Source organism: Microtus oregoni, unplaced genomic scaffold (assembly GCF_018167655.1).
Source record: "Microtus oregoni isolate MIOR12 unplaced genomic scaffold, Mior012 000074F_001, whole genome shotgun sequence".
Classification (NCBI taxonomy): Eukaryota; Metazoa; Chordata; class Mammalia; order Rodentia; family Cricetidae; genus Microtus; species Microtus oregoni.
In genome coordinates, this window is record NW_024543988.1 from 80,834 (window position 1) to 108,046 (window position 27,213).

The 27,213-nt window shown below is 36.3% G+C and overlaps 1 protein-coding gene across 1 annotated transcript; it reads right to left on the bottom strand.

Annotated features, from left to right (window-relative positions):
- LOC121441211 (odorant-binding protein-like) lies at positions 1–27,213 on the bottom strand. Its single transcript, XM_041642367.1, has 6 exons — positions 27,163–27,213; positions 26,637–26,776; positions 25,649–25,719; positions 24,090–24,200; positions 23,299–23,400; positions 1–191 (listed from the first exon to the last, which is right to left on the bottom strand). The coding sequence occupies exons 1-6, from the start codon at positions 27,211–27,213 to the stop codon at positions 1–3; spliced, it is 666 nt and encodes a 221-aa protein (XP_041498301.1).

A 27,213-nucleotide genomic window follows, 5' to 3' on the forward strand; every position in this document is an offset into this window, starting at 1 on the left:
TCAGGCGTTGGTATAGCAGGTATTGGCTGCTTCGATGATTAGATCTTTAGAGTAAAATCCTGTAAGAAATGGCATTCCCGTTAAGGCTAAGCTTCCGATTGTTAAGCAGGAGGATGTAAATGGTATAGTTATTGCTAACCCTCCTATTTTTCGGATGTCTTGTTCGTCATTGAGGCTATGAATAATAGATCCTGCGCATAAGAATAATATGGCTTTAAAGAATGCGTGGGTGCAGATATGGAGAAAAGCTAGGTGAGGTTGGTTAATACCTAGGGTGACTATTATTAGTCCTAGTTGACTTGATGTTGAGAAGGCTACAATTTTTTTGATGTCGTTTTGGGTAAGTGCGCAGATAGCTGTAAATAGGGTAGTTATAGCACCTAGGCATAGTATGCTTGTTAGGATAAGATTATTGTTAGAGATAAGTGGGTGGAATCGGATTAGCAGGAATACCCCAGCAACAACTATAGTGCTTGAGTGGAGTAGAGCTGAGACAGGAGTTGGGCCTTCTATGGCTGAGGGTAGTCATGGGTGGAGTCCGAATTGGGCTGATTTCCCTGTAGCTGCTAGAAGAAGTCCTATAAGGGGAATAGTATTAGGTTTATCTATGATGAAGATTTGTTGAAGTTCTCATGAGTTAGTTTTTGTACAGAATCAAGCTATTGCTAGTATTAAGCCAATATCACCAATACGATTATACAAGATGGCTTGTAGGGCAGCGGTGTTTGCATCAGTTCGTCCGTACCATCAACCAATAAGTAGGAATGATATAATTCCTACACCTTCTCAGCCAATAAAAAGTTGAAATAGGTTATTAGCGGTAGTTAGGATAATTATAGTAATTAAAAAAGTTAGAAGATATTTAATAAATCGATTTAGGTTAGGGTCTGAGTGTATATATCATGTAGAGAATTCTATAATTGATCATGTGACGTATAAGGCCACTGACAGAAAAATGATTGAGAAGAAGTCAAATTTTAGGCTTAATGATAGTTTGATAGAGCCAATAGTAATTCATTGTCAGTTTGTGATTATGAGTTCTGCGCCAGAGTTGAAGAAGGAAGATAGGGGAATAAGGCTAATGAAAAATGCGGATTTGATGCATGAGGTTACGTAATTGGGGAAGTTAATTTGTTTTGTTATGTTAGTGAGTGAGATGATTATGGGGAAGACTAGGAGTGCGAGGATGAGAAAGATGGAGGATGTAATAATGTTTATTACTTTCATTTGGAGTTGCACCAAGTTTTTGGCTCCTAAGACCAACGGATTGCTTCTATCCTATAAAAGTAAGAAAGCCGTATATTTAAGTACGGTAGCATGAGTTAGCAGCTCTTGCATACTTTCTTGGTTAATAAGGATATTCATATCCTGTCTTCAGATTCACAGTCTGATATTTTTTTAAACTATATTAACATAGTGTGGGGCCTATAATTAGTTTAGGGTTAATAGTAAGTAGGATGAGTGGTAGAATATGTAAGGTTATGAGTGTGGATTCTCGTGTATATGAAGGTTGTAGGTTGTTTATATGATTAGTTAGTTTGCCTCGTTGTGTAGTAACAATTATATAAATTGAGTAGGTGGAGGTGATAAAGATATTTATTCCTAGGAGAATAATGGATGGATTAGATCAAGAAAATATAGAGATTGTGATTATTAGTTCTCCTATTAGATTAATTGTTGGTGGCAGAGCAAGGTTAGCTAGGCTTGCTAGAATTCATCATGTAGCTATTAGGGGAAATAATATTTGTAGACCTCGGGCTATAATTATTGTTCGGCTATGGATGCGTTCATAGTTTGTGTTAGCTAGGCAGAATAATAGGGAGGAGGTTAGGCCATGAGCGATTATTAGTGTTGTGGCTCCTATAAAACTCCATGGAGTTTGGATTATGATAGCGGCAATAACTAGAGCTATGTGGCTTACTGAGGAGTAAGCGATGAGAGACTTAAGATCTGTTTGTCGTAGACAGGTAGAGCTAGTTATAATTATTCCTCATAGGGATAAGAGAATAAATGGGTAGGCTATGTATTTGGTTACTGGGTCTAAAATTGTAGAGATACGTATTATACCGTATCCGCCTAATTTTAGTAGGATAGCTGCTAGGATTATTGATCCTGCGATGGGAGCTTCGACATGGGCCTTGGGAAGCCAGAGGTGAACCCCATAGAGAGGTATTTTAACTATAAAGGCTATTACACAGGCTAATCATAAAATATTGTTGGACCATGTTTGGTTGATGGGTGAAGAGTTTAGTGTTATTAGGATGAAGTTTAATGTTCCTATTGAATTTTGGATATAGATTAGAGCAATTAATAGGGGGATTGATCCTACTAGGGTGTAGAATAGAAAGTAGATTCCTGCATTAAGACGTTCTGCTTGATTTCCTCATCGTGTAATAATAATAAGAGTTGGGATTAAGGTAGCTTCGAACAAAATGTAAAATATAATAAGTTCATTGGCAGAAAATGTTATGGTGAGTAGGACTTGAAGACAAATTAGCAAGGAAATGTATAGTTTTTTATTGTACTCAGATTCTTTTTTAATGTGATTTTGGCTGGCTAGAAGTGTTAGTGGAAGAAGTCAGGTTGTTAGGACTAGAAGTGGGGTTGATAAGGGATCTGCGGAGAATGTGGTAGAAAAACTGAGATTGTTTTCGTTGTTTTGTCATAAAAGGCTAATGGAGATTAAATTAATTAGGAGGCTGTAGGTTGTTACGTTGACTCATATTTTCTTATTGCTTGAAAGTCAGGTTAGGGGGAGTAGCATGAATGATGGAAGGATAATTTTTAACATTGTAGAAGATTTAGATTGTGGACGAAATCAGAGCCGTAGGTGTTTGAGATTTTTGCTAGTAAAGCTAATCCAACAGCTGCTTCGCAGGCGGCAAATACTAAGATAACAACAGGGATAGGGAATATAATTATTGAGTGGGTATTTAAGGGTGTAATAGTGGCTAGAATAAATAGGGATAGTATTATACCCTCTAGGCAGAGTAGGGTGGATATAAGGTGTGTTCGAAATATGAGTGTCCCTAGTAAGGAGAAAGAAAAGGCTAGGGTAATATTGAGTACGGCAGGTGTCATTTTTTGGTAATTATGATATCATCATAATCTAATGAGTCGAAATCATTAATTTTAATTAAACTAATTACCAGCTATTCTGTTCATTCTAAGCCTTTTTGTGTTCATTCGTGGGCTAGTCCTAGGGCTAAGATTGTAATAAGAGTAAATGCTATAATTGTTGGCATATTTATATTGGGGAATTGTATTGCCCAGGGTAGTGGAAGAAGTAATGCGATTTCAAGATCGAAGAGTAGGAAGGTGATTGCTACTAGAAAGAATTTTATTGAGAAGGGTAGTCGAGCGGAGGTTATTGGGTCAAATCCGCATTCATACGAGTTGGCTTTTTCAGTGTAGATATTGAGGTGAGGAAGTCAAAAGGCTACAGAGATTAAGATAATAGCTAGAGAAATGTTGACTAATAAGATAAGTATTATATTAATTACTTTCTTCTAGGTCGTTCTAGAGCTAACTGATTGGAAGTCAGATGTACTGATTATACTAAGAAAGTAAGATCCTCATCAATAGATGGATACGTACAGGAATAGCCATACTACGTCTACGAAGTGTCAATATCATGCTGCTGCCTCGAATCCAAAGTGGTGTTTGGATGTGAAGTGGTATTTTAATTGTCGTAGTAGGCAAATAATTAGGAAGGTAGAGCCAATAATTACGTGGAAACCGTGGAATCCGGTTGCTATGAAGAATGTTGATCCATAAATTCCATCTGAGATGGAGAATGGGGTTTCAAAATATTCTGAGGCTTGGAGAATAGTGAAATAGGCTCCTAGTATAATTGTGATAAATAGGGCTTGATTTATGTTATTTCGTTTTCCTTCTATTAAACTGTGGTGTGCTCATGTGATGGATACTCCTGATGCTAGTAGGACTGATGTATTAAGGAGTGGGACTTCTAGGGGATTAAGGGGTGTAATTCCTGTTGGTGGTCAACATCCTCCAAGATCATGGGTTGGAGCTAGGCTTGAGTGATAGAATGCTCAGAAGAAGCCTGCGAAGAAGAATACTTCGGAAATGATAAATAAGATCATTCCGTAGCGTAGGCTTTTTTGTACAGCAGGCGTATGGTGTCCTTGATAAGTACTTTCTCGGATTACATCACGCCACCATTGACATATAGTGAGTATGTTACTTAGAAGTCCTAGGGATAGAAGGATATATGAATTGTAGTGAAATCATATAACTAAGCCCGAGGTTAGGAGGAGGGCAGAGAAAGCTCCTGTCAGAGGCCATGGACTTGGGTTAACTATATGGAAAGCATGAGTTTGGTGGGTCATTAGGTGTTATCATGTAGATAGAGGCTTACTAGCAGGGTAAATACGTAGGCTTGAATTAAGGCTACAGCAAATTCTAGAATAGTGAGAAGTGCTAGAATAATAAATGTGATTGTAGCTGTTGGCGGGCTAATGCTTGTAAGAACTAGAGTAGCCCCGCCAATTAAGTGAATTAACAAGTGACCTGCAGTAATATTAGCTGTTAAACGGATTGCTAGGGCTATGGGCTGGATAAATAAGCTGATGGTTTCGATAATGATTAGTATAGGAATAAGAGAAATAGGGGTTCCTTGAGGTAGAAAGTGGGCTAATGAAGCTTTTAGTTTGTGGCGGAACCCTAGAATTACGGCCCCAGCTCATAGCGGGATTGCTATGCCTAGATTTGTTGATAATTGTGTGGTTGGGGTAAATGTATGTGGTAGGAGTCCTAGTAGATTGGTTGAGCCAATAAATATAATTAGGGATACTAGTATTAGTGCTCATGTTCGTCCTTTTGGTGAGTGAATTAGTATTATTTGTTTAATAATGAGTTTGATTAGTCATTGTTGGAATGAGTATAAGCGGTTTGAGATTAATCGTTTAGAGGAAGTTATGAGAATTGATGGGAGTATAATAATAAGTATAACAATAGGTAACCCTATTATTGTGGGGGTAGTGAAAGAGGCAAATAGATTTTCGTTCATTTTGATTCTCAGGGATTGTTTGTTTTTATAAGTTTAATTGATTTTATTGATAGGATTTGTGGGAAATTATGAAGTGAGATTTTTAGTTGTATAAGAATGAATAATGTAATTGTAGTTGATAATACAGCGGTAAATCATGTAGATGTGTCCAGTTGTGGCATTCATTATGGAGACTTGTTGTCTCTAATTTTAACTTAAAAGGCTAACGCTCTAAGCTTCATAATGTAATTAGATTATTGATAGAGATCAGTCTTCAAAGTTTTTTAGGGGAACTACTTCAAGTACAATGGGCATGAAACTGTGGTTAGATCCACAAATTTCTGAGCACTGTCCGTAGAATAGTCCGGGACGGTTGGATGAGATAGTTGCTTGGTTTAGTCGCCCTGGAATAGCATCTGTTTTTAATCCTAGTGAGGGGACAGCTCATGAATGAAGTACATCTTCAGATGAGATTAGTATTCGAATTGGTAGTTCTATAGGTAGGACTACTCGATTGTCTACTTCTAGTAGACGAAGTTCTCCTGGCTTTAAATCAGTAGTTGGAATTATGTACGAGTCGAAGCAGAGATTTTCATAGTCTGTATATTCGTAGCTTCAGTATCATTGATGGCCTATTGTCTTAACTGTGAGGGCTGGATTGTTAATTTCATCTATTATGTATAAGATTCGTAAGGAGGGAAGAGCAATTAGAATAAGAATTACAGCGGGTAGGATAGTTCAGATAGTCTCTACTTCCTGGGCGTCTATAGTGCTAGTGTGAGTGAGTTTTGTTGTGAGTATTAGAGTAATAATATAGAGGACTAAGGAGCTAATTAGGAATACGATTATAAGTGTGTGATCATGAAAACTTATTAGTTCTTCTATGATGGGTGAGGACGCATCTTGTAAGCCTAGTTGGAATGGATAAGCCATATAAGATATATAGAGTTTAGTCTATAATTTAACTTTGACAAAGTTATGTAATTTATTTACTAATATCTCATAGAGAAAGACATAGAGGTTATGGTGCTGGCTTGAAACCAGTTTTAGGGGGTTCAAATCCTTCCTTTCTTATTTTACTTTGACAAAGGTTGGCTCTTCAAATGTGTGATATGGTGGGGGACAACCGTGAAGTCACTCTAGATTTGTGGAAGTATATTCTACATGAAGTACTTCTCGCTTGGAAGCGAAGGCTTCTCAGATTATAAAGATTATAATTAGAACTGCTGTTAGTGAGATAAAAGATCCTATAGATGATACTGTATTTCATGTTGTATAAGCATCTGGATAGTCTGAATAACGTCGTGGTATGCCTGATAGACCAAGGAAATGTTGTGGGAAGAATGTTATGTTTACCCCTACAAATATAATGGCGAAGTGAGTTTTAGCTCAAATGTCATTTAGTGTATATCCTGTAAATAGGGGGAATCAGTGAATAAATCCAGCTATAATAGCAAATACAGCACCTATGGAAAGAACATAGTGAAAATGGGCGACTACATAATATGTATCATGAAGAACAATATCTAAGGAGGAGTTAGATAATACAATACCTGTGAGTCCTCCGACCGTGAATAGGAAAATAAACCCCAATGCCCATAGTATTGCGGGAGACCACTTAATATTACCTCCGTGTAAGGTTGCCAGTCAGCTAAAGACTTTTACTCCTGTGGGAATGGCGATAATTATTGTGGCTGATGTGAAGTAGGCTCGTGTATCTACATCAAGCCCTACTGTAAATATATGGTGGGCTCAAACGATAAATCCTAGAAACCCAATAGATATTATGGCTCAGACTATACCTATATATCCAAATGGCTCTTTTTTACCTGAATAATAGGTTACGATGTGGGAGATAATACCAAAACCAGGAAGAATAAGAATATATACTTCTGGGTGTCCGAAGAATCAGAATAGATGTTGATAGAGAATAGGGTCACCTCCTCCAGCTGGATCAAAGAAAGTTGTATTCAAGTTACGATCTGTAAGAAGTATTGTAATTCCTGCGGCTAGAACAGGGAGAGAGAGAAGTAAAAGTACAGCAGTAATTAATACTGACCAGACGAATAAGGGGGTTTGATACTGTGTTACAGCTGGTGGTTTTATATTAATGATTGTAGTAATAAAGTTAATAGCTCCAAGGATTGAAGATACCCCTGCTAAATGTAGTGAAAAAATAGTTAAATCAACTGATGCTCCAGCATGAGCTAAATTGCCGGCTAATGGGGGGTAAACAGTTCAACCTGTTCCCGCTCCAGCCTCTACTATTGATGACGCTAGTAGGAGGAGAAATGATGGTGGCAAAAGTCAGAAACTTATATTATTCATACGAGGAAACGCTATATCTGGTGCCCCAATTATAAGTGGGATAAGTCAGTTGCCAAAGCCACCAATTATTATTGGCATGACTATGAAAAAAATTATTACGAAGGCATGAGCTGTAACAATTACATTATAGATTTGATCGTCTCCTAATAGAGTACCCGGTTGACCAAGTTCTGCTCGAATTAGGATACTAAGGGCTGTTCCTACTATCCCTGCTCAGGCCCCGAATAGCAGATATAGGGTCCCGATGTCTTTATGATTGGTAGAGAATAGTCAGCGGTTAATGAACATAGGTAAAATGGCTGAGTAAAGCATTAGACTGTAAATCTAAGCACAGAGGATAAGCCTCTTTTTACCAAGTCTTAAGGTGATAATCACATCGAATTGCAAATTCGAAGGTGTAGAGAACTGACTCTACTAAGGCTTCTCCCGCCCCCTTTTCTGATAGGCGGGAGAAGTAGATTGAAGCCAGTTTAGGGTGTTTAGCTGTTAACTAAAAGTTCGTAGGTTTAAGTCCTATCAATCTAGTTGAGGATTTAGCTTAATTAAAGCGATTGATTTGCATTCATTAGATGTAAGATGTAGTCTTACAGTCCTTATCAGAAGTTAAACTTTGTGAGTTTACTTAGGGCTTTGAAGGCTCTTGGACTAATTATCCTAAACTTCTGTTATAGAAGTAAGGGCGATAGGGGAAGTATTAGTGTACTAATAATTATTGTTGGTGATAAAATATTATTATTTTTTGTATAGTTTTGATGGATATATATTTTAGAGTTGTTATTACTTGGGAAGGTAGTTAGTGAGGTTGAATAAATTAGTCGTGTGTAAAAAAATAAATTAATTAATGCGGTTATTGCTATAAGTGAAGCTAAAGATAGATTATTATTTTTTATTAGTTCAGTAATGATTGCTCATTTAGGCAGGAATCCTGTGAGTGGTGGTAGCCCCCCTATTGATAGAAGAATTAATGAAATTATGGGAAGGGCTATTGGTATTTTATTTCATATAAGTGATATAGAGGTGATTGATGTGAATGAATGAGAGTGGAAAATAAGGAATATGGGGATTGTTATAATAATGTAAATTAGGAGATTTAGGGTTGTTAGTGATGGGTTGTATGGTAGGATAGAGATCATTCATCCTATGTGGGCGATAGATGAGTAGGCTAGGATTTTTCGTGTTTGTGTTTGGTTAAGTCCATTTCATGCTCCAATTAATACTGAGATAATGGCTGATAGGATGATAAGGTTGGGGTTAATTAGTTCATAGAATTGTAATATAATAGATAGTGGGGCAATTTTTTGTCAAGTTAGAAGGATTAGTCCGATGTTGAGTTTAATGCCTTGTGTGACTTCTGGTAGCCATGAGTGGAAGGGGGCCAGTCCTAGTTTGATTGCTAGGGAAATAAAGGTTATGGTTATGATTGTGTTGTTAGTTTCGGGTTGAAACGTTCATAGTCCTAGTTGCTTGAAGTTTAGAAGAATAGATAGCAGGAGAATTATTGAGGCGGTTGCTTGTGTGAGAAAATATTTGGTTGCTGCTTCAGTGGAACGTGGATTTGGGTTATTAATTATAAGTGGAATTAGGGCTAGTAAGTTTATTTCTAAGCCAGTTCATATGAGAAATAAGTTTGAGCTTAGTATAGTGATTAATGGTCCTGTCATAATGGTTATGTAAATAATTATAAGTGTAATTGGGTTAATTAGTACGGGAAGGATTTAAACCAACATTTTCGGGGTATGGGCCCGATAGCTTTATTAGCTGACCTTACTTTTAGAATAGGGTGTAATGGGTAGCACGGAGAATTTTGGATTCTCAAGTATAGGTTCAATTCCTATTGTTCTAGAAATAAGAGGGTTTAAACCTCTATAATTTACTCTATCAAAGTAACTCTTTTTCAGACATATTTCTAGGTGTGTGGTGGAATGCTTGCTAAAAAGATTGGGATAGAAATGTGTCATGTGCAGAAGGCTAGAGTTAGTGGTAGGAAATTTTTTCATAGTAAGTGCATTAATTGATCGTATCGAAATCGTGGGTAGGAGGCTCGGACCCATAGGAAAAAAGTTGTGAGAACTAGTGTTTTTAGTATGAAGTTTATTGTGTAGAGTTCTGGGTTGTTTAAACTGTGAAATGGGCCTAAAAACACAATTGTTGAAAGAGCATTTATTAGGATAATATTTATATATTCGGCTATAAAGAATAGGGCGAAAGGTCCGGCGGCATACTCTACGTTAAAGCCAGAGACTAATTCTGATTCCCCTTCGGTCAGATCAAATGGAGCTCGATTTGTTTCTGCTAGAGTTGAAATAAACCATATTATAGCCAATGGTCAGGCTGGGAGTAGAAGTCATAATGTCTCTTGTGTGTAGATGAGAGATTGGATCGAGAAGGATCCATTTATTAGGAGGACAGATAAGAGAATAATTGCTATAGTTACTTCGTATGAGATTGTTTGTGCGGTTGCTCGCAGGGCTCCAAATATTGAGTATTTAGAGTTGGATGCTCATCCTGATCATAGAATAGAGTAAACCGAGAGGCTTGATGTGGCTAAGATAAAAAGAATTCCTAGATTTAAGTTAACTAGAGGATGCGGTAAGGGTAGTGGGATTCATAGGCTTAAAGCTAGTGATAAGGATAATGTAGGGGCAATAATAAATAGGGTTGTAGAAGTGGCTAGGGGACGTAGTGGTTCTTTAATAAATAATTTTATGGCGTCTGCAAAAGGTTGGAGGACTCCGTAGGGTCCTACGATGTTTGGGCCTTTTCGTAGTTGTATATAACCTAGAATTTTTCGTTCGATTAAAGTAAGAAATGCTATAGCGATCAATACAGGAATTAGAAGTGTTAAGATATTAATGAAGTACACTATTAGGGAGAGGTTTTCTTTAAGGAATTTTCTGATTTCTTACAATTTTTGTTTGTCTTTTCTTCCATTCTTCAAGGGAATTTTTTATTTACTCTTTAATTGCCTCAATTATCTTCATAAAGGTATTTTACAATCCTTTTATTCTGTTTCATTTACTTTGAGATGTTCCGGTCTTAGTGATATAGAACCATTGGCTTCTGGTAGTGCCATATTGATCTTTATGTTGTTGTATGTCTTCTTACACTGTTGTCTACCCATCTCTTCCTGTGCTTCAGGTTGCCCCCTTTACTCCAATTTTTATAGTTGGTGACTATGCCTCCATTAAGCATTCCTCCAGGAGCAAGCAGGGCAGAGTTTCAGGCAATTGCTCCTCCAGGTGCAGGTTGCCCCTAGGCTCAGGTATTCGCTCATTCAGATGCAGGTAGAATCACAACTCTGGTCATTGCTCCTCTTGGTGCAGGCAGGTCTGTGGCTCTGGTGATTGCTGATGCAGTGTGGTATCTTGTACAGATGATGGCACTGCATGCTGGATGGAAAACTGTTGTTCCATCACAGAGGGACTTCTTGATATAGTTTCTGGAAGCTGCTGCTGCAGATTCTCCAGGGTAACCAAAGTAGCCATTGTACTCCCCCTCTGATGCTTCTGTTCCTGAGATGTGGGCCACCATTGCAGCACTCCTTCTCTTTCCAACACTTCTTGGCCTGGGCTGGAGTGACCACCATGTTTCCTGTCTCTTTGAAGGTTAGAGGCCAAGGTTGGTACCACTGTTACTTTCCCTCTCTCTTTGATGCATCCTGGTTGGTGCCAGGGCCCCAACCATGTGCTCATTCCATCTCTCTCTCTCTCTCTCTCTCTCTCTCTCTCTCTCTCTCTCTCTCTCTCTCTCTCTCTCTCTCTCTCTCTCAAACTTCCAGGTGAAGACTTGGCCCCTGCTGTGCTATCTCTCTCCATGACACCACTTGGAAGGGTGGGGACATATGTGTTGTACCTTTTTCTCTTACTCTTTCAGACATGGGCTATTGCCATGCTCCTGCTCTCTCTGAGACTTCCAGGGCAGGGCATAGCTGCCACTTCCCTAAACCAGCATAGTCCCTAACAGTAGCACCAAGAAAATGACATCACTTTCCCCCCATACAAACAAACACAATTTTGTGCTCATACTCATAGAAAAATATATTATTCACCTCTCATAAAGGAATCTTCTGTTTTTAACACATTGAACCTTTGCAGAAAACAACTGTCAATCCAAGGTGTAGATGTGGAGCCTAGTGTAGTAATAGGAGTGGCGGGGCTGCGTCCCCAGCACCCCAGCTCCTGGCCACTTGGCTAGCTTATATCCTGAAATAACAACACACAAACTGTATTCTTTTAAACACTGCTTGGCCCATTAGCTCTAGCCCTTGCTGACTAATTCTGATATCCCGATCAACCCATCTCTAATAAACTGTGTAGCACCAGTCTTACCGGGAAAGTTTCAGCATGTCTGACCTGGCGGCTTGCTTCATGGTGTCTGCCCTGGAGAGGGGAGCATGGCCTCTGAGCTCACTTCCTCTTCCTCTCAGCATTCTGTTCTGCCTACTCCACCCACCTAAGGGATGGCCTATCAAAATGGGCCAAGGCAGTTTGTTTATTACCAATGACCTTCTTTCATCAGCCTAGTCAAAATAGACATAAGTAAAAACATTCCCATAAAGTTCAGAGAACACTATGTAAAAGAGAGAAGAAAATAGAATGAATCAGAGCCTAAGGGAGTTTGGTCTGTGTTTCTTTATCCTGATAATATCAGAAGCTACCCCCACAAAGTGTCATCCACAGAACAAGGATGACAACCACAATAGGGATGCCAAAATAGATTAGGGAAACATTATGTGGCCTCAGCCCTACAGATATAACTCTATGCAACTAATGAACATGAAGGTTGGGAGATAATAAGTTTCCATGGGGGAACAGAATAATTGGTTATTTAATACCAAATGGTCAGCTTAAAAACACATACTTAACATTATACAGAATGAGCAGAAAATATTTATCTATTTGGAAAAATTATGAGGAAACAAACAAAAATAATTAAGAACAATTCCAGAAAAAAAGAAGTTATGAATGTGGAAGAGATAACAGAATGTGTATGGGATACTTTTGATGGAAAAAAAGAAAAGGAAGTAAAGAAATTCTATCATAATCTTAAAATGTAAATAGAATAATAGAAACCTGTCTGGGACTGGCAAAAATAGATTTATAGACCAATAGAATCAAGTAGAGGACCCACATTTAAATACTCATTATTACAACTATAGGGACCTTAGTGAAATGCAAAACACCTATACTGGAGAAAAGACAATATCTTCAAGGAATGCTGCTCAGAAAAGAGGTATCTACTTTCAGTACAACAAAATTGGACCAAATCTATTACTTTTCACAAAATTCAATACAAGTGGATCAAAGACCTCAGTCTGAATCCTATGTTTTTTTTCTAGTGTTTCTACTGTTTCAAATGGGACACAATGAAAGCAGTGTTAAGAGGAAAGTTCATAGCACTAAATGCCTACATAAAGAAGCTGGAAAAATCCCACAATAATGAGTTAACAGAACACCTAAAAAATCTAGAACAAAAAGAAGAAAACTCAACCAGGAAAACTAGATGTCAGAAAGTAATCAAATTGAGAGCTGAAATCAACAAAAGAGAATCAAAGAAAACAATACAAAGAATCAATGCGAACAGATTTTGTTCTTTTAGAAAATCAACAAAATAGACAATACTGTATTCAAACTAACCAAAAGGAAAGGAGAGAATATGCAAATTAACAAAATCACAAATAAAAAGGGAGACATAACAAGAGACACAGAGAATTTCCAGAGAATCATCAGGTCATATTTTGAAAACCTGTACTCCACAAAATTTGAAAAGTTAAAGGAAATGGACAATTTTCTGGGTAGATATCAAGTACCAAAATTAAATCAAGACCAGATAAGCCAATTAAATAAACATATAACTGCTAAAGAAATAGAAATAGTCATCAAAAGTCTCCCAAACAAAAACTCCCAGGACCAGATTGTTTTATGGCAGAATTTTGCTAGGTTTTCAAAGAAGAACTATTACATATTCTCCTCAAATTTTTCCACACAATAGAAACAGAAGGAAAATTGCCAAACTCTTTTTACAATGCTATGATTACCCTGACCCAAACCAGACAAAGACATTGCTAATAAAGAGTATTACAGAGCAATCACACCAAAAATACTGATGCAAACATACTCAATAAAATACTGGCAAATCTAATCCAAGAACACATCAGAAAAATAATCCACCATGACCAAGTAGACTTCATCCCAGAGATACAGGGATGGTTCAACATATGAACATCTGTCAATGTAATCCACCATATAAATAAACTGAAAAAAATAAAACACATGATCATCTCATTAGATAGTGAAAAAGCATTCAGCAAAATTCAATGTCCCTTCAGGAAAAAAGTGTTGGAGAGAACGGGGTTACAAGAAATATACCTTAACATAGTAATGATAATAATAATAATAACATAATAAATAAATATTATGCACCAAGCCAACAGCCAACATCAAACTAAATAGAAACTCATAGTGATCCCACTGAAATCTGAAACAAGACTAGGCTGTTTATATCTATTCAATATAGTAATTGAGGTTCTAACACAGTAATAACACAACAAATGAGATCAAGAGGATTTAAATTGGAAATATAAAGTCAAACTCTCACTACTTGCTGATGATATGATACTTTACATAAGTGACCCCAAAAATTCTACCAAAGAACTTCTACAGCTCATAAACACCTTCAGTAATGTAGCAGGATACAAAACTAACTAAAAAACTCACTACCACTTATTTACACAGATAAAAAAAGGACTGAGAAAGAAATCAGAGAAACATTACCCTTCTCAATAGCCACAAATAACAGAATATCTTGGAATAACTCTAACCAAATAAGTGGAAGATATGTATGCTAAGAACTTTAAATCTTGGGGCTGGAGAGATGGCTCAGCAGTTAAGAGCATTGTCTGCTCTTACAAAGGTCCTGAGTTCAATTCCCGGCAACCACATGGTGGCTCACAACCATCTCTTCTGGCCTGCAGACATACACACAGACAGAATATTGTATACATGATAAATAAATAAATATTAAAAAATATTAAAAAAGAACTTTAAATCTTTGAAGAAAACTGAAAAAGCAGCAAAAATGGAAAGATCTCCCATTTTCGTCGGTAGATAAAATTAACATAGTAAAAATGGCAATCTTTCCAAAAGCAATCTACACATTCAATGCAATGCTTATCAAACTCCCAGCAAAATTCTTCACCATGAAAGAACAATACTCAACTTCTTATGCAAAAGCAAAAAAAAAAAAAGGATAGTCAAAACAATCCTGTACAATAAAGGAACTTCTGGAGGAATCACCACCTCTGTCTGCAAACTCTACTCAGTGATGGATAGTTCAGAAAACAGTCTGATATTGGCATAAAAACAGACAGGAGAACCAATGAAACTGAGTCACAGACCCACATATCTATCCACACACCTATGAACACTTGATTTTTGACAAAGAAACTAAAAAATAAAATAGAAAACAGAAATCATATTCCACAAATGGTGCTGGCATAACTGTAGAAAAATAAAATAGATCCATATCTATCACCATGCACAAAACTTAGGTTCAAATGGATCACACACATAAAACCATTCACACTGAATCTCACAGAACAGAAAGTGGGAAGTACACTTGAACCCATTGTCACAGGAGACCACTTCCTAAATATAACCCCAATAGCACAGACACTGAGAGAAACAGTTATTAAATGGAACCTCCTGAATCTGAGAAGATTCTCTAAAACAAAGGACATATTCAACAAGATAAAACTGCAATCTAAAGATTGGGAAAATATCTTCACTAACCCTACATTGGACAGATCTCCAAAATATGCAAAGAACTTAAGAAATTGGTCATCAAAAGAACAAATAATCCAATAAAAAGTGGAGTAGAGACCTAAACAGATAACGCTCAGCAAAGGAATCTAAAGTGGCTGAAAGACATTTAGGAAATGCCCAACATCCTTAACCTTCAGAGAAATTCAAATCAAAATGACTCTGAGATTCCACCTTAAACCTGTAAGAATGACCAAGAGCAAATTCACTGGTGACAACTTATGGTGGAGAGGATATGGGGTAAAGGGGAAATTCCTGTTTTGTTGGTGGGAGTGAAAACTGGTGCAGCCACTTTGGGAATCAGTATGGCAATTTCTCAGAAAATTAGGAAACAACTTACCTCAAGATCTAAAATTAGCACTTTGGGGTATATACCCAAAGAATGCTTAATCATACCACAATGACATGTGCTCAACTCTGTTCACAGCAGCATTGTTTGTCATAGCCAGAACCTTGAAACAGTCTAAATGCCCCTTGACTGAAGAATGGGTAAAGAATATTAGGTACATTCACACAACTGAGTATTATATATAGCAGAAAAAAGTAATGGCATCTTGAAAATTGCAGGCAAATGGATGGATCCCAAAAAACATCACATTGAGTGAGGTAATCCTGACTCAGAAGGACAAATATCGTATGTATTCACTCATAAGCAGATTTAAACATAAAGCAAAGAAAAGCCAGCCTACAATGCACACTTTCAGAGAGCCTAGACAACAAAGAGGACCCTAAGAGAGAGATACATGGATATAATCTACATGCTAAGTATAAAAAATCAAAATCTCGGTAAATAGGGGTCATGGAGATTATGGTAGAAGGGGAGGGGAAAGGAAAGAAGGGAACTGGAGGAAAATATAGCTCAATAAATACAATTTAAAGGAAGAAAAAATTACCTTCTTTTACTTTAGGTTTTGTCCAAGATATTTTTTTCCTTTCTTACTATTGTAAATGGGATTCTGAACATGATATATTTCTAAGGTGGCTTTACACTTGGTTTATAGAAAAGTTGTTGATTTCTATAAGCTGATTCTTTGCTTATAAAAATGCTAAGATTGTTGACTCCAGAACATGTGTTCTGGCACGTTTTAGGCATATGTTAGTTATAATACCATGTTATCTGAAAATGTGATGATTAAATTCATATTTTCATATGTGTGTGATTATAATTTCTTTTACTTTCTGAATTGTTCACTGTAAGGCAACCAACATGACATTGTAAAGGAATGGTGAGAGTGGGCACCCTGTCTTCTTCAAGATTTTAGTGGGTTTCCTTGCCAGTTTTCTTCATACAGAATGGTGTTGACAGTATGTTTCTCAGACATAGTTTTTAATATTTTGAAGTATATTTCCTCCATTATCTCTGGGAATGTTATTTTGAAAATATGATGAATTTTATCAAAGGCTTTTTCTTCATTTATTCAGATAATAATGTGCTTTCTTGCCTTTATTGCATTGAATGATTTATTATATTTATAGAATTCTGTGTAAACCAAGCCTGTATCCCTGGAATAACGCCACCTTAATCATTATGGACAACCCCCTTGATATGGGTGTGTATTCAATTTCTAATATTTTATTAAAGATTTTTTGTCAGTATGATCTCCAGTTATGTTTTTCTATATGTGCCCAGATGTACATATGCATTCATGAGTGCATGCCTCTCTGTGTATGCATGTGTTTCTGTCCTTTGATGGGGATTAAATTAACACTGACCGTATATAACATATTTGGGGTGATTCTTTACATTCTATTTTTTTGTATCATTGCTAATTAAAATTCAAACCCACATGGCCTAGGGGGATGGTTCAGTTAGGAAAAGTTTTTCCCTTCCATGTATGACTATAGTTGAATTCTTTTTTATTTTATTTTTAAAATAATCTTATTTTATATTCAAATCACAGTTCCCTCTTCTTTCTGTCCTCTCATTCCCTCCAACATTTTCCCATTCCACCCCTGTCCACTCTTCAGAAAAAGTAAGTCCATCCATGAGGAGTCAACAAAGTCTTTCATATCACTTGAGATAGGACCAAGGCTCTCCTCCCTGTATATAGGCTGAATAAGGTATCCCTCCATAGGGAATGGGATCCTAAGAGCCAGTTCATGAACTAAGGATAAATACTGGTTCCACTGCTAGGGGGCCTACAAACTGCACAGTCCACACAATTGTCACCTACATTCAGAGGGCCTTGTTTGGTCAGGTTCCCCAGATGTCAGTCCCACTAGCCTTGGTCAACTGTTTCTGTGGTTTTCCCCATCATGTTTTTGGCCCATTTGCACATAATATCAATATTCCTTCTCTATGACTGGACTCCAGGAGTGTGGCACAGTGCTTTGCTGTGGATCTCTGCATCTGCTTACATCAGATACTGGTTGAATGTTCTACAATGACAATTAATGTAATCATCAATCTGATTAGAGGGAAAGGGCATTTCAGGTACCCTTTCCAGTAATGGTTCAATTCTTCATCCTTGTGGATTCCTGAAATAAAGTCTCAACAGATTTGTGTTGTAATTCTTTGAAAGACTTATAATAAGACTGATATTGTCTTTTTAGGATCCTCCTTATTGGTTTTAACAGCAGCTGAATCAGTTTACATTTACACCAATCAGGGCCATGTGTAGTAGCCCTTTCTCTGCGTCATTTCTTTTATTAATCTTGGTCATTCTGACAACAGTAAGACAAATTTTCTAGATACTTTTATTTTTTTCCCTTGATGGCTAAGGATATTGAACACTTTAAGTGTGTCTCAGACATTTGTGTTTCACTTTCTGAGAACATGATTTTTAGTTCTATTATATAGGTTTTGAAATGGAGTCATTTATTTTCTTGATGTTCATTTTGCTGAGAGGGCAGAGAAATGAGGGCCCCTAGAATTGTTAACTTACAAAATTGACAGCTTTTGGAGGTTTCTGCCTAATATAAGAACACATATGCAGAAACAATGCATTCTACAATTTGATGAAGGAAGATTATCCCTGGTCACCATGAGAGTACTACCAACTGAGACAGGTATTTAAATCATCTCTAGTTGTCTTGATTGAGAAGCTATCATTCAGAATACACATAGAAATTACACTGGTTGATGAAAAGAACAATGATAGTTGGAAATGTTTATACAATCAAGTATGATTTATCTTCTACAGCTCAGGATGTAAATTCAACTAATGACCTTTGAGTTACCTCTCAGATTGGGCACACTTTACCCATGTTATCACGTTGTGAATGGTGAACTTTAAATCTTCTGTGCCATTTGAAGACTTAGCATTTTAGAAGACTTACCATCTTCTGATGGTAAAAATAGTAGTAATATTCCTTTTACCTCTATAAAGAGACCACTTATAAGTAATAAGTAATTGAAGACTAAGGAGCCAGTACTAAACATGAATACATGTTAGAAACACTAAATGGACACCGTTGGGCTATGAATTTTTCTGTCAGTCTCCTCGCGCTAACTACACACACACTCACACACACACAGACGCGCACACAAATTCATACATATATTCAAACAAATATGTATATTCATGAAGAAGTTGGAGAAATTGGAAAAAGAGATGGGAGCACAAGTATAGTAGTAATTATTTGGAGAATGGGGATGAAGTGATATAAAGGTACATTGAATATACAGAATTTTTACAAAACATCAGTTAAGTATTTGTTCTGAAGTTGCATTATTTTACAAGGCACTCAAAGAAAGATTAAATAACAGGTTTTGAGAAACTATGTAATTGTTTCTTATTCATATCTGTTGCCTATGAATATTGAATGTACTTTGATTTTGTTATAACTTTAGATTTCAAGAGATTGGATATAGTAACATTGTCTAATATCTTTCCTTTTCCTTGTCCAAACCTTCAAAAAAGATTTCTATTACTTTATAATGTTTTTCTGCCTCTATTATCAACAGTTATGTTTTCCTCTATGTGCACACATATGTGTACATATGAATGAATGCATGTGTGATTTTGATGGGTATTAAACTAACACTGGCTATATATAACATGATTGGGAGTGATCCTTCCCATTCCATGTTTAAAATAAAATGTCAAGATAGTTGGGTTGTAATTCTTCTTTGAAGGACTTGTGGTAAGATTGATGCTCTCATATTAGAATCTTCCCCACTGATTTTGATTACTACTGAATCACTTTCTCAATTCCATTAACCAGGGCCAAGTGCAGCCCTTTCCCTGCATCATTTCTTTTAATAATCTTGGTCAGTCTAAGAGAAGTAAGATAAAAATCTCTGAGTAGTTTTAATTTTATTTCCCTGATTGCTAACTATATTGAACACTTTAAATTGTTTCTCAGACATGTGTGCTTCACTTTCTGAGAACATGATATTTAGTTGTATAATACATGTTTGATATGGAATCATGGGTTTTCTTGATGTTCATTTTCATGAGGAGGCAAAGAAAATAAGAATTCCTAGCTTTTTTAGCTTATAAAACTGGAACCTTTTGGGAGCTTCAGGCTGTTATAAGAACATATCTTCAGAAACAATGTATTCTGCAGTTTGATGAAGGAAGATTATACCTTGTCACCATGAATGTACTACCAAGTAGGACTGGTATTTAAATCATTTCAAGTAGTGTTGTTTAAGCAATTACCATTCAGAATACACTTAGAAATTACACTGGTTGATGAAAAGAACAACAGTAGCTGAACATATTTAAAGAACCAAGCAAGATTTATGTTCTTACAGTTCAAGATGTAAGTTCAACTAATTACCTTTGAGTTATCTCTCAGATTGTGCATACTTTACCCATGTTATCAGGATGTGAATGGTGAGCTTTAGAACTTCCATGCCATTTGAATGCTTGCTAGCTTAGAAAGCAACCACTGATAGTAAAAGAAGTGTCATAATCCTTTTACCTCTAAAATAAGACCACTTATAAGTAATAAGTAATTGAAGACCAAGGGGCCAGCACTAAATATAAATGCATATTGGAAACCCTAAATGGACACAGTTGGACTATAAATGTTTGTAAGAACATCCTCTTTCTCAACACACACATTCACACATATTCAAACAAATATGTATATTCATGAAGAAGTTGTAGAAATTGGAAAAAGAAGACACAGGAATGCTAGGAATTAGTTGGAGAATGAGGGTGAAATGGTATAAATGTACACTGAATATACCAAATTTTCAGAAGACATTAGTCAATTAATTTTTCTAAAGTAATGTTGCTTTTTAAGGCACACATTGAAAGTTTAAATAACAGGATTTTTAAGAGAAAATTATGTCATTGTTTCTTATTCATATCTCTTTCTTTTATATTAATGTACTTTGCTTTCATTATATCATTAAACCTCATGAGCCTGAATGTAACAACGTTGTCTAATATCTTTTCTTTTTCCTTGTCCCAAGCCCTCAAAGAAGATTGCATTTGCCTTTTCTAATTTGATAGCTAACTACATCCTAAGGAATCATTGTAATACAAAGAGAAAATTGTAATAAACACATGCATATTGGTATGGCATGGTATTTATGGAATATCATTCTCACGAGTTGGTTCTTCAAATGGGAGTGACTCATATGTATCTTGATCCATTTGCTTCCTGAAGTATTTAACAAAAGATAATCCCCTCAGATGGACTTTTGAAAACATATTTCATCCTCTCTTTTAAATAATGTGTAACATGGAGGCAGACCCAAACAGTTTGTTCTGTGAAATCTTTTAGAATGTTAGGACTGTTCAATTGCAAATCACCATTTTTAGCTAAAAGTAAATATGTAGCACAAGATAAAATTCACTTCTGCAGTGTTCTTGCTCATGCAACTCCAGTAATTGTCACATTTCTAATTATTTCAATTATATTTAGTAATGTAGATATCATTTGTTACACTGGAGTGATTATTTTAATTAGCTTAGTGAATATGTGTTTTTTGAATGAGATCCCTTTCACAAGGTAATATTGCTTCTTGAATCACTTTATTTAATCATTCAAAAAGATGAGCTCACAGATCATAAAAAGGGAAAGGAAAGGCAAGTCAGGAATTTAGTATATAGTATTCTGGCTTCACAGGAGAGGGGAGAATTCATGAAAAAAGAAATGGTGATTTATATGTGATCCTGTTGCGATGATGAAGAGAATATGATGCATGATTCCATTCCTCCGATATCTCTGCTGGCATGAAAGCAAAAATTAAAACATTATTGAACAGACAGGAAAGATTTGGTCATTGAGAGTGTGTGGAAGCAAAATTAAACATAATTATATATTGAGTACAGAGAAAGGATTGTACACAAATAGTTCCTACCTATAAATCACCAATATCTTGTGCTTGGATTGTATAGGATTACTGTTGGCAGAAAATAATGACATTCTGTGATGCTACATAAAAATTTGTATTGAGAGGTTTCAAGGAATATACTAAAAGATAAACATGCTTTTGTATTTGACAAAAATTATAGTACAAAATCATAAGTAAAGTAAGATTTTTCAAATGAAAAGACATATTTTCTTGATGGAATATTCCTCTATATAAAAATATTAGCAATTCTGAATTAGACAAAATCCTTCACATTGTTTTATAAATATTTATAAAAATATCCTGTCCTTCATTTCTATCACTGTGAGATTTTCTGCTTTACCCACACCCAAAAAGATGATCATGGGATGTATTCACTCATAATTGGTTTCTAGCCATAAATAAAGGACATTGAGCACATGATTTGTGATCCTAGATAAGTTAAATAAGAAGGTGATCCCAAAGAAAAATATATAGTCATCCGCCTGGATATGGGAAGTTGACAAGATTGCCGGGCAAAAACTAGGAACTTGGGGGTGAGGTGGCATGGGGCTAAGGGGAAATGGGGTGAGAAACGTGAGAAGGGGAGGATGGGGGGAGCTTGGGGCAATGGGATGGTTGGGATAAAGGAAGGGAGCAGAGAAATATATATCCTAATTAAGGGAGCCATCTTAGGGTTGGCAAGAGACTTGACTCTAGAGGGGCTCACAGGTGTCCAGGGAGATGTCCCCAGCTAGTACCTTCGGCAGCTGAGGAGAGGGAACCTGAAATGACCCTATCCTATAGCCATACTGATGAATATCTTGCATATCACCTTAGAACCTTCATCTGGCGATGGATTGAGATAGAGACAGAGACCCAAATTGGAGCACCGGACTGAGCTCTTAAGATCCAAATGAGGAGCAGAAGGAGGGAGAACATGAGCAAGGAAGTCAGAACCATGAGGGGTGCAGGCACCCACTGTGACAGTGGAACTGATCTATTGGGAGCTCACCAAGGCCAGCGGAACTGGGACTGAAGAAGCATGGGATGAAACCAGACTTTATGAACATGGCGAACAGTGAAGGCTGATGAGAAGCCAAGGACAATGGCACTAGGTTTCGATCCTAATACATGAACTCTCTTTGTGTGAGCCTAGCCTGTTTGGGTGCTCACCTTCCTGGACCTGGATAGAAATGGGAGGACCTTGGACTTTCCGCAGGGCAGGGAATCTGGACTGCTCTTCATTCTCGAGAGGGAGGGGTAGTGGTGTGGGGGGAGAGGGGGAGGGGAGTGGGGGGACGGGGCGATGTGTGGGAGGAGTGGGAGGGAAATGGGAAATGGGGACTAGGCGGAATTTTTTTTTCAACAACTAAAAAAAAATAAACAAAAAAAAAGATTTTCTGCTTTAAAAGACACATAATATCCTGTCTTGATTTTGCCAATTTTGAGTTCATTTTTAATTTGATCACATATTTTTTATAATTTTTTATGTAATAAGCAAAAATTCATTCATATATCAAGATGGTTAGGCCTGGCTTCTGTTCTACTCACCTACAGATGGTCGTTATTGAGGACAAGTATCTGTAAAAGAACATAAGTAGTGTAAGGAGTGACATAAATATTCTCATAAGAAAATGAGAACAGCTCCTCAAGGATTATTGCTGGGAATAGCAACTGAAAGATTGCATATGACTAGATATAGTCTAAAATCAGGGTCCTTACTGAGTAGATAGATAGACAGAAGATAGATAGATAGATAGATAGATAGATAGATAGATAGATAGATAGATAGATAGATAGATAGATGATAGATAGATTGATAGATTCGCTATAAATATATATATGAATACACCGATACACAGAATATATATAGCAGAGCAAAAAATATTCATTGAGGTTACCTGTAGCCAGAACATTTCGGATGTTTTCTTTTGGAATGTTCTGTTTCTTGGCAAATTCCTCAAGTTTTTCATATTGTTCAGGAGTCAAAGGTTGACCTTTTCCTACATTGCAGGAATAACAATGTCACAGACACGTTCAGTAGAATTATGCAGTATTTACATTGCTACCTTCATGTACCTTCATGATGCACAATGGAAAATCCCAACTGCTCAAAATTCATCTACCCTGGTTGGATCAATAAATTCAATAAAAATTTTCCTCAGATTCCATGGATGCATTTAATGAAGTCTATATGGTTGTATGACATCACTTTTCAGGGATTCATGATGTATCAAAAAAAAACAACTTTCCTAAAGAATTCATTTATCTCAATCCTATATACTTTCAAAAACATAACACTAGAGAGTCATGAAGGCCTGTCAATGGAACCTTCACATTTCTGCCGACTCTATACTCTAGAGTTCATGTTTTAATTTAGTACACACTGGGTCAAATGACACTCAAAAATGTCTGAACTTTGGGAAAATAATATTTGCTTCATTCTCTCCAGTGAGGCGACATGAACATAAACACTTCCAATAGTCTTCTGCTTAGCCTCTAGTATTCAATGACTATACTACTCAAATTAAAATATAATGTAAAAGTTGATCCACAAAACAATCAGATTGTTATTTAGAGGACAGGAGTCTAGAAATTCCATGATACAGTATTTCAAGTGTGAATCTGACTTAATCTTCAGTTTCAGGGTGATACCTTTGTTACCATTCCAAAAACGCACTACCATTCTTACCAATAACATAAATCAGGTTTGTTGTCTGGCCAGCTCTATCCACATTCTGACAGATAAAGACTATATTGTCTGGTGTTGCATGCACAGGTTTAAATCTACCATCACCTTCATCTGTAATAATGGAAACATTTCAAATTGAGTGTCACTTAGTTTTCTACTTTGTTTGATGTTACCTGTTGACTAAACATTAATATTGATACCAACTCTAGCAATCATGTCTGATTCACTATCATATGACACATGTGTGTAAATATTTTCCTATAGTCATTCATTTTACATATCTCATCATAACACAGTGACCAATATTTCCAACTCCTTAAACCGGATAGTGAATCTTAGGTACAGACACACTACATTTTCTCTGAATTCTTTGCATCAAGACCTGTGGGATCACTCTGTTGGTTATTTCTTCCCCTATAACCATATCCTAAAAGGCCACATGTCAATTACTGAAAACTGTAAAACTTTGATGTCACACAATGGTAATATTTGGTGGACAAATTGCTACATATGCAAAAAGAGATTAACTGTAATAATTAGAGATATGCATAAAAGTTTTCATCTTGGAAGATTATGTATGCAAAAGATGTAAGAATGAACATTTTAAGTTTACCAGACCTTCATATTGTGTGTGTCTCTCTGTGTGTGTTTCTCTCTCTCTCTCTCTCTCTCTCTCTCTCTCTCTCTCTCTCTCTCTCTCTCTCTGTGTGTGTGTGTGTGTGTGTGTGTGTGTGTGTGTGTGTGTGTGTCTACATGTATGAGGTATTTCCACTTACTGACACTGATTAAATGATAAGCATGACTCAAGGGAAAGGGGGATTTTAGGATCTGGTCACTTTATAGTACTGGACTTCTTTAAATACCCATGTAAACTTGGAAAACAATAGACTTGCCAGAAGAATGTGCCCTCCCTTCTTTTAAGATCAAACCAAAGGTCATCCTGTGTATAATTCAGTTGAATAATATTGCTATTATCTTAGCAATTTTTACAAAAGTAGTCAGTCTGAAATTCTTAAACAGATTTTTTCCTAACTGCTTTTCAAAATTGAAATGTTTCATCGTATGACCTAAATGTTATGATCTCTACAAAATAAAAGAAAATTAAACTGTAAAATAGCACCATGAATTTAAATTTTCCAAAAATCTGGGATGATAGATAATGCCTGCAATATAAGTAGTAGACAGTCTGAGGCATAAAGTTTGTAAAGATTTTTGAGGTCACTGAGACCTATCATTGAGTGGCAGGCCTGTTCAAGATACTGTATGAAAGAAAAGACACTGAATATTATATAGAAATAAATTTTCATGCAGGAAACTATTTGGAGATATCGTTAGCATTGCTTACATCTTCAGGTAATAGTGTTCTTCTCCATGTAAACTTCAGATGACCTACAATGTACTCTGACTTTGTAGCATATCTCAACTGCTTGGAAGAATTGATAACTATCCAAGTAACCATGTTCTAGGTTCATGTACCTATGAGTGGTTGTAATGTCCATGTATGTGTGCACACTCACAATTTTTTGTTCATAGAGGAAGCTCCCAGAATCCGTACTTACACTGGGTTCTGTACGTGCCATCTTCTTGCCTATAACCAGTGATTTTTGTCTCTGAACATTGGCCATTCGCACTAAAAATCAAACAGAGGTACCCTGGTTTATACTTTATATCCTTTGATTCATATTAAAGATCTTCAAGTATTATAATGAATTTGATAAAGTAATAGTATCTATGAACAGTATACAGAGCTGGAACAGAAGTACCTAAGCTTACCTCAATTCTCCTAATTCTGTTTAGAAAATATTATCCTGTTTGTAAATCATAAACATGACTTACTTTACTTGTGACAATTTTTCCAAATGCTATGAAGACTCTGATGGCTTTCTTATCCCAATTTCACTGTTCACTGAGTATGGCTTTCAATATGTTAATTCTCTTGTTCTACTCCAGTTATAATATGTATTTTAGGATTATATGCATGTGTTTTAAGTGATTTAATTTTTAATCAAAAACTTACTATTGTAGCTAGAAGATAGAAATGGTTCTAGCCTTTCTTAGTTCGTATGGCATTATACACTCTTACAATGAACATAGTTATCCTAATGTCATAGAGTGTCTTTGAAACTAGAGCACCAAATAAAATAATTTGCAATAGACTTATCTAACCTCTCTGAGGAAGCCTTTTTATGACAGCATTGACTTTATAATATAGTATGTGTGATTTTGAACCAAATGCTCGCATATACCTTTCAAATTACTAGAAATAAAATCCATATAGTCTGCTGAATTTAATAATTGGGCACTAAATTCAACCACTGAACTCCAACCAAAAGGATTTCTAAGGAAATACTCATGGAATTGGAGACAATGTCTAACTTTTGTGTGGTGTCTAGAACTAAACCATCATGCAATGACATAATCACATTGATGAAGGTGAGTACTTCAATTTCATGACCAAAAACAGAACATGCCACTGTAAGTTTAACAACATAAAATCTGAAAAATGGAAATATTCTCCTCAGTTTAGACGGTTGACCATTTGCTTACTTGACATAAAATGTGATTTCCAATTTTTTACATTCCTCACTACAAGTAAGTTCACGAGCATAGAGTCTCAGAGGTCCTCCTTCCTCTATCTTGTCCACATTGTCAGCAGCAATGACAATGGTATCCCACTTTCCTTCAATCTAAAGAAAACAGCAAAGACCATTTATCTCAATTATTGGAAATGCATAAGCTAACTAGAAATATAAATCTATAATATTTTGTTTATAACTTCAAATTATGTTTCAAGTGATGTAGAATAACACAGGGCAATATGATGACTTAATTAACATAGCACACTGCACCTGAACTTTGAGCTGCTGATGTTTTGCCCTCTTAACATCTGCATAATCAACCCATTGTTATCTTATTTCATTTCTTTCATCCTAGAGAATCGGATTAAAAAGTGTAACTGAGTGAAAGTCAGAAAGGTTATTTCATGAATATGTACTAACTGGACAACACATCACATCCCCAGAAATATGCTATTGAAGAACATTAAGCCTATGCATGGACCAAATGAATTTACCTGAGCATGAGCCAGACCAAATGCCAAAGTCAGCAGCAGAAAATTTACCAT

Bases quoted from the DNA above. Each gene is read 5' to 3' on its own strand.
- LOC121441211 (XM_041642367.1), bottom strand. From the start codon at position 27,213: ATGGTAAATTTTCTGCTGCTGACTTTGGCATTTGGTCTGGCTCATGCT. The intron at 25,720-26,636 runs GTAAGCAAATGG...TTTGATTTTTAG, and splicing joins GAAATCACATTTTATGTCAA to TGCGAATGGCCAATGTTCAG. The intron at 23,401-24,089 runs GTAAGAATGGTA...CCTGCAATGTAG, and splicing joins AAACCTGATTTATGTTATTG to GAAAAGGTCAACCTTTGACT.